Below are 20,430 nucleotides of genomic sequence, written 5' to 3' on the forward strand. Positions count from 1 at the left end.
TAAAGATATTAGTGGTGAAGAAGATGACGAAAAGAGCACAGAGTGAGTGAGAGAGTGAGAGCGTGCGCGTAAGAGAGTGAAAAGAAGAATAAGAAGAGTTCGCTATTGTACGAACAACAGTGTTAACTGGGTTAGTTTAGTACTAAAAATACAAATTTTGAAATAAGTTGAGAGTTTGTTTTTCAGCTCGTGTGAAGTCGGCAGTGCTCGGATGCTGTGCAGAGGAGGGGTTGGAGTTTTGGGGTTACAAGGGGGCACCGGGGATTTTCTAAAAGTGTCCCAGGCGCAAAATAATCCAGACCCGCATCAACCGCACAGGCTACAGACCCGTGGGTAAGTACTCTCTTTCAAAAATCTCACATTTTCACTTTTACCGGTCATTCTGGGAGCAATTCATTAATTGTTGGCCTTGAAATACTCAAACAATTAAGGTTCATAGGAGGAATTGATATTCCAGTACACTTTTTTCAAGGTCTGCTATTATTTATGTACCTTTATTTTGACTAATACATGTGGGAAAATTAACTTGGTCTTAATTACCATAGTATTTTGGAATCTAATATTTTTTCTATCACCTATGAATCAATAATTTTGTCAAGAATTTATTCTTGAATATGGGTTCAATTTTTGTGAATTGCTTTTGTGAGTTGTGTCATTTGTATGTCGATTATGGAGAGTAAATTTACATAACTATTGTGAGATAATCCACTTTCTCTAGTATTAGGATTGGGGTTTCAATTTCTCATTAATGAGCAGAAAATTTTGAAACTCCATCTACCATTTTATATTTTTATTGATTACTTCTAGTAGTTTGTAAATTTTACTGGCGTCACATTTTTTTGAAAAATTAATTGCTTGTGTAAGAATTTCAAGTCTGCGTGAGACTATATTTTGCTTGCTCAACTAAAATTATCTGTTATAAAGATCATACATAGTAATTATTAATTTGTTTATTTCTTGTAATTTCACAAAGATCTTTAATATCAAATTTGATGAAATGCCTAATTATTCATGAAAAGTCACGCATCCTAAGTATGGGAGTTCAGGTCTATGTATGTTTATTCTCCTTCATAATTCCACCCTAGTTTCAATAATTGAAAACTTGAATTATTTTTTCAAATCACAAAATTTTTCTATCCTTAGTTTCATTGTCAATCCTCGTGTGTCGGTGACCATGTCCAACTTTGTCATGCTACAATGAAATCCTCACAAATTAGTTTTATTGTATACGATACAATTAACTAGAAACATAATGAATTGATGCTAGTGGAAATACGAATAAATAATAAAACAAATACGAATTGAATTGATGCCTATAGTGAGGTCCACGTTATAATGACAGTATTTGATCAATTTTGGTTTTGCTATCCTTGTCTATCATTTGACATAGCCGGTGGTACTATCCTTTTCTAGGTCCACAACGATGCCAATTATGTTTTTGACAGTGTAGAAATATAATTAATTAATTCAGAGAATCGGCATCGCTATTCTTCTATCTTCATCCACTGCCATTATAACGTGGACCTCACTATAGAAGCATCTGTCAAAGTGAATTTCATACCAAAGAATACTGATTACTGGAATTCTGTAAATCTCAATGCACATCATTGAAACATACCACACTTACAATAATTGAAGAAAGTGATTTAATATTTCATTCAATCATAGAGATCATCAAATTATAGTAGAACGAGCTTTTTAACAGAAACTATAACAATATAGCAGCTTATAAATAATGTAGAATTGAGTCCCTCCGAGTGAACAAACAAATTTTATGATCAACAACTGCTAAACTCCACAAATTTTTTACTTGAAATCTCTTTTGAACTATATGAATAGCATCAAGGCTTTCCATTCAACCAATGCTGACAGTACGAAGTACATCTCGCCATGGAACAGCCGGATCCTGATGTTAGTCACAGTTTACATTGAACCCTAGTAAATCAGTTTAATTACCTTCCAAATTTCTAAATTTATCTTCTCCAAACTCCCTCTTGTAAACATTCCCAATTTTTTTTATGATGTTTGGTGAAACTTTTCAGGATAGTTTCAAATGAGATCAAATATTGACATATAACTCACACGATAGAAAAATATTTCAAACATGAGCACTATGAGCTCTGATCATCATGATTATTTATAGCACAGGATACAACAAACAGATAAAATATAAACAAATATAGTTATAGTACTATAGATTGAGTATGATATAACATTCAACACCTCATGAGAGTACGAAAGAAAGTAATAAACTTGTGAACGGTGACCTATTTTCTTTGATCGTGAAAACGATCTTCCTCGTTTTGAAAAGTTCTTCGAAAAGAACTTCTTTGAAGTTCAAAAGATTTTATTCTTGAAAGTTATAAATCGTACAAAATTGCCAAGGCCAGTCAAAAGGCAGACGCTAATTTAATTGCTTGAGAGTAATTAGAAATAATAATAATTAGTCAAAATAATATGGAGCAATATATTAGTAACATTTATGAGTGTCATTTAAATTCATGTTCCCGTTAAGAAGTTTGGTTATTTGAAATCTCACACTATCAGAGAGGTTTCATAAACAATTTTTATATCTCTTCTACTTGATTTCTGAATTTAGAATTGAGTTGTATTGTTAAAAAATTCATCAATTAAAATATATGGTTTATCAATAGAATGATCAACCTTAATCTCTTGAAAATAAAGTACTCTAGCATATGAGGTTTTCCGTATTTCCCGGCAAACATTATAGCAGTATAGCAGTATAGCACATATTAGCAGTATAGCAGTTGAATACTTCCAGCCTTTTCAACTAGATTAGATATGAAGCTATGAAATCTCAAGCTATTCTAGCTTATATTCAAATAATCAATTATTATCTTTCTTGTATTAGATCATGGTAAAGCCTTCTTCTAATATGATACGTTCTTCTAATTTCGTGTTCGTATCAGTAAGATCTCACTTTAAAAAAACTTTACATGAGAACCCACTTGATTCACATCACCAGCAATCCAAGCCAATCCAGCAAAAATATCAATATTTTTAGTCCATACTAGATTATCAAATTTTATTGTTCAGATCACAAACATTCGAGGAAAGTTTAAGCATAATATCTCTGACTGAATTATTTATCATATCACAACCATAATATCTCTGAAAATCATGTGACATTTTTAATCTCCTTTCAACTCTTAGAAAATTTGTTCTATACCATTATCGTATAGAATTCTATCGTTGCAGGTCTACTCATATTAATTTTGGTATCATTATGATAATGTAGTGAGCCAGCCTCCCAGCCAGGTTACTTGAAATTATTATTATTACACCAACTCATGTGTGAACTCATAAGGAAAGCCTGCGCGGTGGTTAAAATAGTGATCTTAATCTTATTCTTATCGTAATCTTAATCTAGATCCTATCTTGATCGTGACCTTAATCGGATGCTTTCTCTCTGGTAGAACTCATATAGAGTTCCAGATACAGTTCTACAAGGCTGCTGAATTAGAAATGGTTTTACTCTAGTTTCAATTCTGGAGTAGAATTTTGAGCTCTGGAATAACATTTTGAATTTTAGAATAACATTTTGAACTCTGGAATAACATTTTGAACTCAGGAATAGCATTTTGAACTCAGGAATAACATTTTGAACTCAGGAATAGCTCTGCTTGACTCTGGAACTGCCGTCTGGGTTGGTCTAGTGGTAAGCAGCTGTTGACCTGTTCTTATAGTTATGAGCCGACTCATATTCATATTCATTTATTGATCCAATTATACAAGAGTTATTAATGAAAACTCCTATATATAAGAAATAAAATTTGATTGATCTTCTTTTCTAGCAATTTGTTGTTCACTAGCAGTAACACTTTAACAGTTGCAGTTCACTGTACAGCAGCTCCAGTTTACTAGCATTCTTCACAAAACAACCAACTTTTTCCGAAATTATTTCACGTAGAACAATTTCTGGCAAGGCAAGTGGTGCAATGTCCGACCAGGTAGCATGTAGCAGGTAGTAATGTCCTCTCATTGGCCACAATCCAAATGCCACTTGTCTATCACAAATGAGATCAGTCTCGTGAATTCCACAGGCAAGTGCACATTATTCAAGTTCTAGTGTCCGTGGTCGAAAACTATCAATTTAACAAAACTTCATTACAATTTGTGGTTGTGGATTGTGCTAATCTTCTCATTCTCTTGAGTCAATTTTCGACTTAGAGCATTTATCTGTTGGATATAGTAGGATTTCATGATTGGGTTATATAAGACTATTATTTCATTAAAAGTATTTTTCTTCCAATTAGCATGTTCCTCTTAGGGTTGAAAACTTTATGAAAAATCAATGACATAGCTAGAAATGATGAAAAATAACAATTATTAATGAATACAATGAAGTCATTTATCTCAGATTCATTTTTATAAATGTATGAGGGTATTCTGGTAAAATTAGGATTGAAGAGTTCCCTTAGAACGGAATGAATAAGAATGGGTCTGATTAAAATAAAAGTCTTGATTCCCAAATAATCAAGTTTCGAGTAAGCCTGAAGGTTTACTTATTAACAATAATTACATAAACAAGCCGATACATTTTTATTAAGTCAATATATTGGTGAACGTGATATTTTCGAGCTCAGAATTTATGTGTTTTTATTGAATTATTTTGTGTATTTGAAGTTTGTTTTATGTTTTCACGGAAATTCTATTATTAATCAATCTAAATTTAAAATTGTTTGTCTTATTCTGATTTGTATATTCAGATTGATGATACAGTGTATAAATTGAAATAGACATAACCTACATGTTTGGACAATTTAAGACAAAATTAGGAAATTGAAGAAGTTTTGGGCAATAGCCTGTTTTTTTCTTTTCCGAATACTGTATTGTCTACTCTATCCAATAAATAAGTTCATCGTCTTAGAATATAATACCCAACGGATATGCTTTCACAGATTAGAACTTTTAAAATCATTCATGGAAATTCCAAGTCATATGAATCCAAGTCCTCCTTCTCCACTAACAAATTGGTTTGCCAGTATCCAACAACATGAGTATCAAAATCTTTGACAAATTGTCGGTCACCAAAAATAGCTCTCTTTTATTTCAGGCAGAGATGATATCGCTCTTGTCCCATGATTGTGATCTTGTCAGTTATTAATTCTGCGACAATCTTCAATAGAGCGGTGACGTCACACGATCTATGTCTGTAGTGAGATTTGCTATAAAATGTCAGCATTAGTTGGATTGGCAGTGTTGATTTAATTCATTTGGAATGCTGACAGTCTGATTTGAGTCTCACCATAGTGAAAATTACTTCAAACTGTCAGCATTAGTTGAATGGGGAGTATAGATGTTATTCATGAGGAATGCTGACACATTTAAATGAATCTGACTACAGCCTTATAATAAGAATCGATTGACCTCCACCAGTAGACATACATTCACTCGCCTCTCAACACTTCTGATAAGATGATAAGATACAGTGAGAATAAAGAAGCCCAAGAATTTCCATGAGGAAAAAATAGGATATGTTGTTGTTTTTCGTTAATTCACTCTATTGACTTGGGTGTCAACTAGTTTCAGGTCTGATCATAGTATAGATGACTATTCTGGTATGGATGAGGTTGTTCAGATGCCTGTTTCACATATTTCCAATCTGATATGAAGTTTATCATGTCAGCAGCTCTTCGTTCGGTCGTGCATCTCTTCGTATCTCTTTATTTCAATTTATTTAGATACACAATCTCAATAGATACAATTCACATATTATTTTAATCCCTCTAGCTTTTAGCCATTTGAGGGATATTACAAAAAATACAATTCCCATTTACTAGGTTGCAATAACTTCAATATATTGAATGAATATTATTAACAGAGTAAATAAGGAAATTCATAGATAATAATAACTTATAATATAATATGGAACCTTATCCTTTAAACCTAATAAATCATCGCTAGTCTGACTGAACTATTGCGAGCTTGAATTTTCACTGTAAAATCCAACAATATCCATGTCTCAATCATCAATTATTGTAATTGAATGAAAAAGACTAAGAAATTGTCAAAAAACACAGATTTATTGATACTTAGAAAGACCGGTTTCGGTTATTACACCATTGTCAAACTATCTCTGAAAGTTTATCAGAGATTGACAATGGTGTAATAACCGAAACCGGTCTTTCAAAGTATCAATAAATCTGTGGTTCTTTGACAATTTCTTAGTCTTTTTCATTCAATAAGAATAATTACCACAATATCAACTTCTCAACTACACAAAAAGTAAAATTATTGTAATGAAAAATAATTTTTATTTCGATTTGAATAAATCATATACATACTGTATGATACTGAAAATGACTCACTTCATCATTATCATTACCTCGTACCTCGTTATTAACAACTTGAAATTATCATTAGTTCAGCTGAATAATAATTTATCCTTAATATTATGAACTCTTCATTGGTATCATCCCTCACCACATAACCCGAATTATGTGACTTACATTTACTACTTATTTATTTAATCATTCAGAATTACATAACTCACAGAAAAGTACCACAAAGTACCACTTATTGACTTACGTGAGAAACAGCAAACCAACTGCTTGAACCTCTTATTGTAGATACTGGTAGGCACCTCTCACAAAATCTATTTTTAAAAACTGCTACTAATTGAAAATAAATAATAAGTTATTTTTCAAATATGTCTTCAAGAGTGTCTGTTAACACTATAATGAGTTGAGAAATGAGGAAGAGTTTTTGGTATTCAGCCAGAGAGATGTTAGTTGAGAAGGTTCAAAAAAGCTGAAAATTTTTAGAAAAACTTGAAACATGTGCTGAGCGATTATGGCATTGAAGTAAACTGTCAACACGTGTCTACTTCCTGGTTCCTCTCAAATAAATAGAAATATCTGGTTTGATCATAGAAAATAAGACATAACAATATTATTTTTTATTTGTCTGTCTAGTATCTTTTGATCATAGCATGCAAGAAACAGCAATAATTATTACATTTAATTGCTTTAATATAAATTTTGAAGGAATATATGGAAGTTGAAATTTCCAATTTGATGAAACAAACAAAAAAATCAATGATGTGAAAAAAATATTAATTAAATAATTAATATAATACAAATAAAGAATATTCTATTCTGTATTACGTAGCCTAGGTACCAATAGCTTCTCAGATGAAGTAATGTTAACAATATATTAGTACGCAACTAGTAGCCTAGACATTCTTTCAAAATTCATGATAAATTATTTATGTTTAACGCCTGTTGTTGAGTCAATCATTTCTCATTCATCTCCAAGAAAATAAACGTGAACTGTCATGATTTTACGAAAAGCTTTAGAATACATTTCATATCTCTGGAAGCTGATAACTCTAGAGGTGAGTAAAGTCACAATAAAATTGAATAGATAATAATTTATTTACGTCAATAACTTCACATAAGGCGCATAATACTTCAATGAATAATTCAAAAGTATTAGCCCCTATTTATAATGGAGATAGATATTATTCGATTATACAGAAATCATCGATTATCGGAAAACGAGCAACAGGCAAGCGAAACCTTTTTCTTTCCTGAAATTTTATTTCTTCGCTTAAGGAGCAATTCTCCAATCATTCTCTTTGAATGTAATGTAGTGAAGTATCCAGCACTACGAACTTATTCAAAGATTATTCTTGGCCAATCAACCTTAGCTAATAATAATAAGCAATCTTAGAAATCTGGTGTGGTGCACTCACACAACTTTCCTTGCCGTTATTGAAATTTATCAACTGACGCTAGTGTTCCCGCGCATCTCAAGTCTACTTTTCTAAGATCTGAGCCAGCTGGTGACAGGACAATAACGCTAGATATACACGAGATCTGCTATCTCTTCACAGTGAATGATTTAATAGAATCAACAGTTGCCAACAGTTTGCAATTGACTAATCTTATTTTCTGTAATTCCGAGCTTATTTTCAATTTTAGGTGAAAATGTTACTGAACATTAATTGTAGAGATTTTTATGCTCAATCTTTTCCACTCGATTTTTTTTGTTTAAATTGTATCTGAAGCCTGGTAATAGGTAACCTAAAACCAAACTTTGCATAGATGGTGCAGTGCTCCTGAAATTTTTACAGATATGAGACTTGTGGCAGTTGATAGAGCTTATCAATGACTTTTCTAGGTATGAATTTGATCAAAATCGTTGGAGCCGTTTTCGAGAAAATCGCGAAAACCCCTGTTTTTGACAACATTTTCGCCATTTTAGCCGCCATCTTGAATTGAATTTGATCGAAAATGTTCGTGTCGGATCCTTATAGTGTAAGGACCTTAAGTTCCAAATTTCATGTCATTCCGTTAATTGGGAGATGAGATATCGTGTACACAGACGCACATACACTCATACACACACACACACACACACACACACCACACACACACACAACACACACACACCACACACACACACAACACACACACACACACAACACACACACACACACACACACACACAACACCACACACACACACACACAACACACACACACACACACACACACACACACACACACACACCACCACACACACACACACACACACACACACACACACACACACACACACACAACACACACACACACACACACACACAACACACACACACACACACACACAACACACACACCACACACACACACACACACACACACACACACACACACACACAACACACACACCACACACACACACACACACACACATACAGACCAATACCCAAAAACACCTTTTTTGGACTCAGGTGACCTTGAAACGTATAGAAATTTGTAAATTTGGGTACCTTAATTTTTTTCGGAAAGCAATACTTTCCTTACCTATGGTAAAAGGGCAAGGAAAGTAATGAAACGTTTAAAAAACATGAAATTAGGGTACCTTAAATTTTTTTGGAAAGCAATACTTTCCTTACCTATGGTAATAGGGCAAGGAAAGTAACAAACAATAATAATAACCAATCATCACAAGTTTAGTACTAAATTGGTTGCTAGGCAACGAATTCATGCTCAGCTGGGTGAGATAATTTTGATCATAGAAGAATGTTTCATAATATCATGATTCTTTTCCCTTGTAACTCACTGATAATAAAGCTTCATTGTTTTCAGGGCTATCATTACAAAATTGCCCTCTATTAAGGATGAATTGAATCATCCATATATTCCTTCAATACACTCCATCGTTTTCACATAATTCATTAAGATTTTCTTAGGGAATCGTGCTATAACTTGGTAGGCCACACAGAATGAACAGGATAAATTTGATACAGAAGAGGAGTTGGACCCAAAAAGGCCTCATTTCCAATGTGATGAACATTCAAGAGTACGTGAACAGCCAATGAATGATTCATTCCACATTCCAGAACAAAATCTGCAAGAAGGGCACAGCCAAAATAAAAACTAGGCCACTGACACAATGGATCACTCGTTACGTCTGATGAATTTTAATTTCAGTGGGCCACGAGAGTTCTCGTTAGAGGAGAGGGGCTTCAGGGGCCTTGTATATTACCGGAAAGGGCAATAGCCTTCTCTTCCTTCTATTCTCGATTATCATCGTCTCCTCTATGTTGCATTTTCCTATTTTCCTTCTTCTTTTTCTCTTTCTTGTTCCACCTTTTCATTTCAATTTTATTCCTGTACAGTACTCCATTCTTTATCAATTACACCCCAGGTCACGATTTGAAGTTCAAAATTTAATTTCATTCTTCTATTTTCTTTCTTCTCCCTTTTCTTTGTTCTTTGTTCTTTTTCTCTTTCTTGTTCCTCCTTTTATTTTCTTTCTTGTACACTCCTCCATTCCTCCATTCTTTATCGATCACACTTCAGCCACTCGGCTTCATTTATTTATTCATTCATTGTACATAACAAATATGATATAAATACTACAACTATAATCACTATAAACTAATCACAGATACAAATACTGTAACTATAATCATGATATAAATGACCGTGGAGGAAATACTAGGCTAAGCCTCTACCATTCCTCATCCCAATGTTGTTCAATATTGTCCAATATTAGGTTATGGAATCACACATCTCTGCTCCGCCAATTAATTTTTCAATTCGATCGATATTTCTGTTGGAATCAAAATATGTCCAGTGAAATACATATTCGAATGTTCCGTTTGGCAAGAATAGAAGTAGTTTCTGCCTTTTTTTACTTACTCTGCCTTTTGAGCAACCTTATGGAAGTTTATCACTTGACTCTTCGATTTACAGATATTCTTGAAAAACTTGGGCCGGAGAAAAATCGAGAAGAAACTAGAGAGAGACAGTGAACAATCGACAACAAACATGGCAGAAAAGTGAGTAACTTTTTCAATTACGGTAATTCTTTTTGATTTGAGAGTGAAAGGCCTACTAGTAAGTCAATTCAATTCAAATAAACGTAACTAATAAAACTTAATTACTAATCGTAGATAGTAACTTATTTTTACGATAGAGGTTCGCTCATTTTATCATGAAAGTAACAAGTACTAAGACTTACATGACTTGATAATATAATTTCATCAGCCGAAAATTGTGTTATGGATCATTGATCAGTGATGATTCTCTGCATCAGAAATAATCTTCTAGGATTATTTCGGGATTAATCACCTCTGATTCTGTCCTCTCTCTCCTTCCACCAAGTCTCTCTCACTCTCTCTCACTCACTCTCTCACTATCTTCTTCTTTGTCTGTCAATTTTTCTTATTCCGCATTCTCTTTTCCTTAGACTGCATCTGCTCACTTTCTTGACTCTTTCATTCCTCCATGCATTTCATCTCTTTCTCTTCATTATCATTTTATCTATCTTGGATTTCCTTCCTCTACTATTCCTTCTCCTTGAACAATGTACACATTTCCTTTTCTTTTCTTGTTTCACTTTCGTTTTCTATCTATCATCTTTTTTCTATCTTCTCATTCTCTTAAAATTTATCATGGTTTTCTCCCTCACCAGCACTGAATAAGTTTTTAGTTTTCTCCCAATTTTGTATTTTCTTCATTTTTTAAGCTCTTCTCATCTTCCTCCATCCATATTGAATTCTACACAACTCTCCATATTCTCTTCTTCCTTCTTCCCCCTTCACATTTACTTCCCAACTTTCTTGGATTGCTTCCGTCTTATTATTCTCTTCCTATATTCCTATACTTTCTTCTTCCATCTTCTTCCTCTTCTTGTATCTTCCATCTATTTTATTCCAATTTATTCTATTTCTCTATTCTTTCATTTCAAATGCCTTCTCTCCTGTGTACATCAATTTTCTCTTTATATATCATTCTCACAACTATTCACTCCTCAATCTCTTTCATCTCACTATTTATTTTCTTTCAATGAATACGTTCTCATCCTATATTCTCTGATCTGTCCTGGTACCTTCTATCTATCAACTTCCGATATACTCTCCTATCATATTATTCTTCCTTTTATCATTCTCTTTCCACACATCTGCTTCACTTCTTCTTCTTCTTCTTCTTCTTCTTCTCTTCTTCTTCTTCTTCTTCTTTTTCTTCTTCTTTTTCTTCTTCTTTTTCTTCTTCTTTTTCTTCTTCTTTTTCTTCTTCTTCTTCTTCTTCTTCTTCTTTTTCTTCTTCTTCTTCTTCTTCTTCTTCTTCTTCTCCTTCTTCTTCTTCTTCTTTTCATTTTCTTTCTCAGTCGGCTAGTTGAGTGGCACGAGTCCCCTCAATTGCCACACAATCCAATCGGAATGTCAACATTTCGATAATGCAGCCATCCACTCGGCACAACCGATTTAGATTTAGAATTAATGACGCGCGTCTTGAAGGGACCGTTCTATTGTGCAACTACTGATGTGTTTCCAATATCAAACATGTGTTATCATATGGAGGTGGGTACACTCAGAAACACGAGTTTTCAATATTCGTTGCAAAACAATTATTAAAAACACGTCAAGCATAATATCTCCATACAAACCTTTCTGCTCACAGATTGCCACTACTAGAATACTTTCAGTTATCGGTCAAATATCAGTGACCTTTCTTCATCTTGGTAATAAAGCATAACTGAACTTGGATTCTCAATAATTGTCTACATTGATTTGCTCCTAATATTGAGACTTTACTGTAGTGATATTGCTGGTTATTTATGGCTTCAAGATAGTTCAATAAACTTCCAAATCATTATTGTTACGAGTATGCATTTCAATCATTACAGTTCTTGGACTACATCCAAGAGCAACAGTCTACTACAAGATCTGGAGTCAATCATTCATTGAATCCCAAAATATCTCTTGGTAGACTAACTACTCCACACAAGGATGGTTTACTGCTCAATTCTCAAGTTTTCCACTGCTCAATCAGCTCGAGTAATCTAATGTTCATTGGCAATCATTTCAATTCCCAATTATTGATCTACAGTCAGATTATTCAAAAATCTATTTTACAAAAAAAAAATAAAAATCTATCAACGATAGATAAATATGGTGCTCATTTATTCCAATACTTGGAAAAAGACTTCTCTTTTACAGTCTCAACTACACTCTCAATGAATAGCATATTATTTTTCAGAAAATTTGTGAGCAATGTTAAAAATTATTCTAGGTTAAAGATCAATTTTTGAGAACCGATTTTTCAAAAACACTGATTCAAATGATGATCTGAAAATCACTAGATATTGAACACAATAAATCTTTCAAATTGATTCAATGTGGTAATGGTCTTGAATAAATATTGAATTGGGAGAAAAGTACTTCTCTATTGAGTGCAAACAATAATTCATCTATGTATTGAAAAAAACAATTTTATCTCTAGAATTTTCTAATTTCATCTACATTAAAATTGAAATAACCTACATAATATTTGGACGACAAAATTAGAAAGTAGAAGATGTTTTGGGCAATAGCCTGGTTTTTCTTTCTCGTCAATTGTATTGTTTGCTCTATCCAATGAATAAATTAATAAATATCCAGTAACAGTAAGTATCCATCATTGACCAACCACAACACAGTATTTGAAATTTGAGCCAATCAGAATCTTGAAATTAAAATATGATAGATTATCACCTCCAAAAGTTTCATTGTCAACATTTATAATAGTATTATAATAGAGAAATTGATTCAATATGAACACAATGGATATCCATTCAAACTTGAATATTCTTTAGTATTACCAACCAGTTCCATTCTTACTCAACTGGAAAGATGATCCAATTTTGTGTAATAATCTTTTCAACTATTTTTTTGTAAGAGAGAACATTTTATAGTTTCTATATCCTAAGTTCATAATAATGAAAAGTAGTTTCATACTTGACTACTTGACTTTTCATGGCTCCCAGAACAGTGATCTTGGCTTACAGAACATTATCCTGTATTCCCTCATCGCAATAAATCTTTTTGACTGCTCCTTCAACATGTCACTTACCTCAAAACAAATCCTCAGTACACAAGTTATCGAGAACTAACCACAAAATCAAGTTAATTCGGCCAAACTTCTAGATGAATTAGGTCGAAGAGATTTATCGTTCTTGTGAAATGCTCTTGAAAAGTGTAAACAAAATTAATCTGCGAGAAATCTTTACGGTTTTCATGAGTAACAGTAATTAATTTCTACTTCACACACTGGTCGCCTACGCCTATTAATCTGTCTTTAAGTTCCTGTCTTCTTCTCTTCCACTCATTCTTCACCTCCTTCTTCTTTTTCTTCTTCTTCTTCTTCTTCTTCTTCTTCTTCTTCTTCTTCTTCTCTTCTTCTTCTTCTTCTTTTTTTCTATTTGTCCAGACATCCCCATACTTACAATACATCCAAGTAAAACAACTCCATCAGAATGTATACTAGTAGAATGAGTCCCAATTTTTCAATTCAATATTCCATTCTCACATTCATTGTATTTTCATTACACAATAATATTCAGAGTGATGTCAAAACTGTACTATCAAATCTTATCTCGAGAGCATTTAAATATTGTACATGAATTCAGTGATTCTATTCTTTATTAGTCTACCCCAAGTTTTGTAATTTCCTATACTTTCTTACTTGTTTCACTTGAGTTCTCTTTTTTATTTTCTTTGATATTTCTTTTCCACACTCTTCCCTTTCATTCTACTTCCAGTTCCTTTTCTCTACTTTTTATCCATCTTTTTCATTGTCAATTCGTTTTCAATCCTCTCAACATACGCCAAAGTGACACCGCTGAAGAGCTTTAATTTTGTCGACTAATCTTCCAATTTTTCTCTTTTTCTTCATTCCCCTCTCACCGTTTCCCTCTCGTTCTCTCCCTTCTTCTGCTGTCCAGAAATAGTGACAGGAGGCCAAAAGTCAGTCTGGCATCCTTCCACATCTTTCTTCACCGAATTCTTTCTCTATTTTCTTCTCTTTCCCTCTCAATCAGCTATCTTTCTCTCTCTCTCTCCCATACTCTATCACTCTCACTCTCTCTCTCTCACTCTCTGTCTTCCTTACTTTCTCGATTTCTCATACATACTCTTTCTCTTTCTCTTTCACTCTCTCTCAGTATCTCTTCCACTCACTCGCCCTCTCCCACCAAATTCTTCTCAACACTTGACAATTCTCGACAATTTGCTTTGTCAAAAGAGAATTATTGTCTGCATTCTTCACCCCGACCTGAGAACAAACTGAAAAAACGCGCCATTTGCGTTGTAATGAGCTGTGAAACGTACTTTTTAATTTAGAATAGATATTTTTCTCAACCGGGAAGATTTCACGACAAAACAGGCCCTAGATAGGTTGATGTCAAGCACGTAGACATTGTTCTAAGATCGAAATCTTGCGTTGAATTGTAGGGTTTGAAATTAGCTTCCAATAGAATTGTTATCAACAATGAGATATCTAAGATTTTTACTGAATTCTGGATAGTTTTGGACAGTTCACCAATCGTAGGTTTGAAGTAGTCCACTATTATTTCTCCAGATGAATTCATAGGATTGTGTTCTATAAAGCCACAACTTCAGTATTATAAGCATACTCCTCCATTCTCTAGTAATACTCTATTAGTTGAAAGATTGTATAGTCACAATGTCATGGATATTCTGATGATTATTTATTACTTAAAATAAAAGGAATAGAAAAGAAGGATCAATTGTGATTCAATGACGACAAAAAAATTGCTACAGAACAGAGATTTTTTCAGGGTGATTCGAAAATTGTGAACATTAAGGTCACCCAGGTGTACTTGACATCCACTTAATGTGTATAATAATTTTTTGCACAATAAATTGAACACAAGCCTTGCGGTGTAGCCTTACGAATACAGAAGCTACATAATTTTACTACTACCTATATCAGGCCATTATTGAATGTCCAGGATTTCTTCATTCCCACTAACCAACTCAAAATATCAAGTGCATCAACCTTTTCCATCACTTGAAGGCAAATTTTTCACTATCAAACAACTTTTTACTGCTCAAAAGTTTCTCATGACTTTCTGTTGGATCGTTTCTATAAGATTAAACGATATAATGATACAGTAAAGCCGCTTACTGAAATTTCATGAATTATTTGCAATAAGGAAAACGGTAACTTTAAACGATTCTGCTATAATGCAGATATGTTTTGATATTATAGTATTAAATTTGATTACTTTTTTAATGGATTTAGCTGTAAAATTGTAAGTGGAAAAGGTTTTGCTGTAGAGTGTTTTCCAATAGATGCAATATGGCCTCCATTACTGATATCATTGTTATTATCACTATTGGCGACCTTGATTCACTCACACCTCCACTGTCCAGCCTTGACCTATATTGAAAAATAGTCGTCTCTCTATTTTTTCTTTGTTTCTCACTTCTTTCTCTGTTTCTCCAAAATTATTTTTTCTCGTTTCCACAAATTCCAGCTACAACTATAGTACAACAATATAGTGAGATCCACTTCTTACTGTCAGCATACCTTATGAATAGCGTCCATTCTTCTAAATTAATCAATACTGACAGTTCAAGTGCATATCATCATAATTTTGCCTACACCACTAATCTCTGACTTCCTCTTTTACAAAGAATGGAATTGGAAAGTGATCAAATATCACATTCAATGTTAAAAATTAAGTATAAATAATAATGATTCAAACTCTGAGTTCAATGGCAGGTCTATTTATTGTAGTGTTCAACTGTAATAATAATGATAACTGTCTATGATTTTTCCACTAGATTCTATAACTTGAGAGGTTACTTCCAAAATTCTGATTTTTGTCTACAACTTCACTATTCTTCAGAATTTTTAATTGACAAGAATTAAAATCTACAAGAACTAAAATTGACAAAAAAATTTTGTTGGGTATGATGCATCAATTATCCTTAGAATTGTGCTTGGTTAATTGGATGGGATAGTGATGACATATAGTTGTACTGAATCTATCGCTTTAGGTGGATTCCGAAGCATTTTCTCTTCACATAATACGAAAGTTAGTGGTTCAGAGCTCACAAATTCTAGTTTCAACATTTCTTATAAACTCGAAAAATAGCGTTAAAGTATAATAATTGAGGTACAATTCTCATTGAAATAGTTATGAATTAAAACTTTAACTGGCCAATATCTTTTCTCCATCTCGTGAAAAATGTAATCTGATCGGATAAGAGTATTCCAATTCGCATTTGAATTGATCAAATATTATCAAGATTCAATGCAGCCTAGTATATATCATAATATTATCATATTCTTAAAATGTACTTGTTCTTCAAGTCTACTTCACGCAAGTAAGCCTACTGTAGTGTATTGTAAAGTCTAGTACGCTGAAAAAGAGTTCCAGTGTTTTAAAACTCGTTCAAAATTTTTAGGTGTAAACACCTAATGTTTGTTCAACTGTCAATGTATCCATCAAGCTATTATGACAAAATGCTTTCCATCCCTAATCCTAGCCTAGCTCTTAAATATAATTCATGAATATTAGACAGCAATTTCACAACAGTACTGAAAGCATATTAATGAAACCTTTATAAGAGTATTTTCAATGAATACTAAAATAATTCTCTAACAATTAGTTTATTATTAGTAGAATACGTTTCTGAATAATTTTTGAAATATAACTATTGTGTTGTAGGACAGGCATGGAGATAGCAACACTTCCAGAAATTCCGAAGAACGCAGCCGGTGTGTGCGTCACACAAACAGCCCATGAAGCAACCTCCGAAGAAACCGAAACTCATGTGAGTAGGCCTACTACCAACCGTTTCGCTCCAACCCTCAAACAAATCAAAACTATATCATATTATAAGTTGGTAAATAGGTATAAGTAGGTATTATAAGTAAGACTTGTTTACACCACTGCGAAAGCGAATCGCATGACGGTGACGGAAGCTGGAGAATTCTCATGCCATGGCTTAATGTTTGAAGTCTTGAACGTCAAGTCTCGAACTTTTTTGTAAATAAATTTTATATAAGCACATTGCACAATACAGAATACAGAAGACTGTGGAATGTACTATAGTCGTACCGGTATCTGATTATCGATTCTAACCTACGAAACCAAATCAAAAATACATGCAAAACTCATAGACTTAAGAATGAAATATGAGATAAAATTAAGTAGAGCTGAGACAAAAAGTTAATTATATTTTGGCATTGACTTTACTATCAGAAATCAGATTGTATTCTCCCTGTCCTGCATCATAATTTCTCAACAAACATAGTTTATTCATTCTCATCAACTATTCATAAAAGCTAATGACATACTTGACTCATAGTTCAAGAAATAGAAGTAATACTTTACAGGCGTATATTGATGACTTGAGGGTCATTATCAAGTACCATCAAAACACTCCCAATTAAAAGAGACGAATTTGGAATTTCAAAAGATTTAGAACCTTGAGGCAGGTTTTGTCAACTTGTGTGAGCAATAATTAGAATTGTCAGCAAACAAGCAACTAGCAGTGGAGAAGAAATAAAGGAGAAGGGAGCTGATGGAGGAGGAGAAGAAGAGGAAGAAGAAGAGGAAAAATCTGTCTCATGTTGGACAGTGTAGAGTAGTTCCACTGGCACAGTCACAAAAGAATTTAGGTGCCTAGATCTTGACAAAAACTCGGTTTAGAGTCTAGAGTGGATCTATTCTTGGTGAAGTGAACTCTTCTCTTTTTTCTGTCTCTTTCCAGCTTGCGAATCAGTAGAAGAAGCGTACTTTCATCGTCTTGTCAGACGCAACCACACGAAAACATGCACAAGAACACCTATCACAATGCAAAGATCCCGAAAAGATAAGAATAAGTTTCTAAATTTTTTTCAAAATATAAATTTATTGATTCACAATTTGCATTAGAGAATTATTATGTAGTGTGTAGGCTACAGAAGTTGAATTGACAAAACAGACTTTTATGTAAATAAATTTTATACTAAATATAAATATTTATTTATTTATTGTAAATAAATATTTTACTTGTATGTTCCCATTAATTTGAAGCCCAGCTTTCCAATGAATTTCTGCTCAGCTGAGCAGATAAACAATATCATTAATTATTCTCAAGTGAGTCGTCACACATTCACAGTTTGGCAATATGTGAACATCCCCATAAGATCCAAATCCTATGGTATTGTTAATCGGCAGATAAAAAATTCATTGGGAAGCTAGGCTTTATATAGTTGACTCACATTACAGTTGGACAGCCAAATCGCCTTTTATCCACTAATTGTTATCTTTTTAGTCATTAGTTGTGTTCACAAGTAGTCAAATAATGAATACTCCATCGATAAATGTATTTCACTTTCTTCACAATTTACTACAGGAAGCATTCAGTTTTGAATAAGTCCAATTGCATTTTTTGATATGTGATAAAAACAGGCAACCCCGTATAAAATTATTCTCCTGCTCCTGGATTCACATATAAGATTATTTTTTGCTAATATCAGAATTTTCAATACGATATACAAATTGATATTAGCCTATTCAGAATATTTTCAAGTTTGAGGAATAATCTGCCTAAGCGTTGATTAAACTTGCAGAAATTTTCATTGCAGAAGTCTGTACGTACTTTTATAGGGCAAACTATACGATCGAAAATTGATGCTGGCCATAGGAAGCTATGCATTCTTAAGACGCGCGCGAGATGAAATCAGCGCGTCATACGCTCTTATAATTGAGGACTTTGGGCCTAAAACACACGAGGTGTTTTACTAGACAATTCGGTGCAGCACGACAGGAGAGGAAGCTCTCCGATTAGCTGATTGAGTTGGCGTAACGAGAATCAGCCAATACCTAAAAGTTTCCTATCATGTCGTGCCGTGCTGACTAGCTTGAAAAAACGCCTCGAGTGTTTCAGCCCTAAGAAAGTTTCCACAGCAGGCTTATTTATGCCATACTACCTTTTGACGAAGCTTCGAACTACAAAACCAAGAAAGATTCATAGCTGTACGTTAGTTTGTTATGTTTATGTTCACTATCAATTAAGTGTATTCATTCCTTGGACTCGTCTGCATAGTTTAAGCATAGAGAAAATTTAACTTAAGAAGATATTCCATCGTTTATGTTCTAAATTTCAAGCTGATTCTTGTTAATTGAAACCGATTACTGTCAACTACTGTCTTTCATTACTGTTTTGACCGGGTGTAAGGACGGCACAGTATGAGAAACAACCAGCGTCACATAGCTTCACGAAGAAGAACTACCAGGACTATCGGCTTTAGTTAACATTGAAAAGTGTAACATGAACGCCCTATCCATACCATGGTATATCTTCTACTCTATGGTTCAAGTTAGTAATGCTGATTTCATGCTAGTGTGTCACAGGGCACTGATAAGCATGCTTATGGTTGCAATCAGAACTTCCTAAAATCATACCGGACCTGCGCCTTCAAAAAATGGCCGCCGTAGGTGGTGGCCGGCATTGATATTTTAAACAGGAACTGGACGAACTGAGATTTCGACAGACTGAGACGCTCTCTAACAGCTGATTAGTGATTTTTTTTCTCGGTAGGAATTTCTATAAGACCATGACATACGGCGGCCATTTTTTTATAGGCTCAGGTCCGGTAGTATACAGGAGGTACTGTTGCAATCTTCAATATTTTCCAACCTCATGTGTAATAACTGTTATCTGAAATTAATAAGTTATTGAAAAACTCTTACATCATTGTTGAATGAAGAATACCACTTTATTCAACAACTTATTGGGATTCACAACAGAATAATTGTTCTCAATCATGGAGAAGTTCCACAATGTCAATTCTCATTCATCAAATCATTGATTGATTGATATTTAATTTGTGGGATGCAGGAAGAGAAGAACGAAGGCGGCAGACACATAGTGACGAAAGGCACCAGTCTACAGGAGGAGGAGCAGAAGCACAAGGTGCAGCAATCGGTGCAGAAGATCCCCGGCGGCATGATGGCCAGCAAGGTGACAGAGAGCGTCTTCACCTCGTCCTACTCCGAGGAGTCAGAAACCACCTCCAGTTCCACCACTCAGGTGAGGAGCTTCATGCTCAAGTAAAACGTCCCTCAATCATCCATTCTCATTATTGTAATAATTGAATAGGTT

General features: G+C 33.8%; 1 protein-coding gene across 9 annotated transcripts in view; it reads left to right on the forward strand.

The window, feature by feature from the left end:
• Positions 1–185: 185 nt before the first annotated feature.
• Positions 186–20,430, forward strand: part of LOC111056111 — a 72,021-nt gene continuing 51,776 nt past the window's right edge. For 4 of the 9 annotated variants that reach the window (XM_039421018.1, XM_039421019.1, XM_039421023.1 and 1 more), the window contains exons 1-4: positions 7,140–7,360; positions 10,235–10,320; positions 17,004–17,109; positions 20,167–20,358. In XM_039421018.1, coding sequence (XP_039276952.1) covers positions 7,301–7,360; positions 10,235–10,320; positions 17,004–17,109; positions 20,167–20,358 — 444 coding nt within the window. In that variant the 5' untranslated portion in view covers positions 7,140–7,300. Of the gene's footprint in view, positions 473–4,050; positions 4,213–7,139; positions 7,361–10,234; positions 10,321–17,003; positions 17,110–20,166; positions 20,359–20,430 lie in introns of those variants that run through there. The other 5 variants (XM_039421021.1, XM_039421025.1, XM_039421020.1 and 2 more) reach the window with 4 other exon arrangements.

The sequence above is a fragment of the Nilaparvata lugens genome, chromosome 2 (assembly GCF_014356525.2).
Source record: "Nilaparvata lugens isolate BPH chromosome 2, ASM1435652v1, whole genome shotgun sequence".
Lineage (NCBI taxonomy): Eukaryota > Metazoa > Arthropoda > Insecta > Hemiptera > Delphacidae > Nilaparvata > Nilaparvata lugens.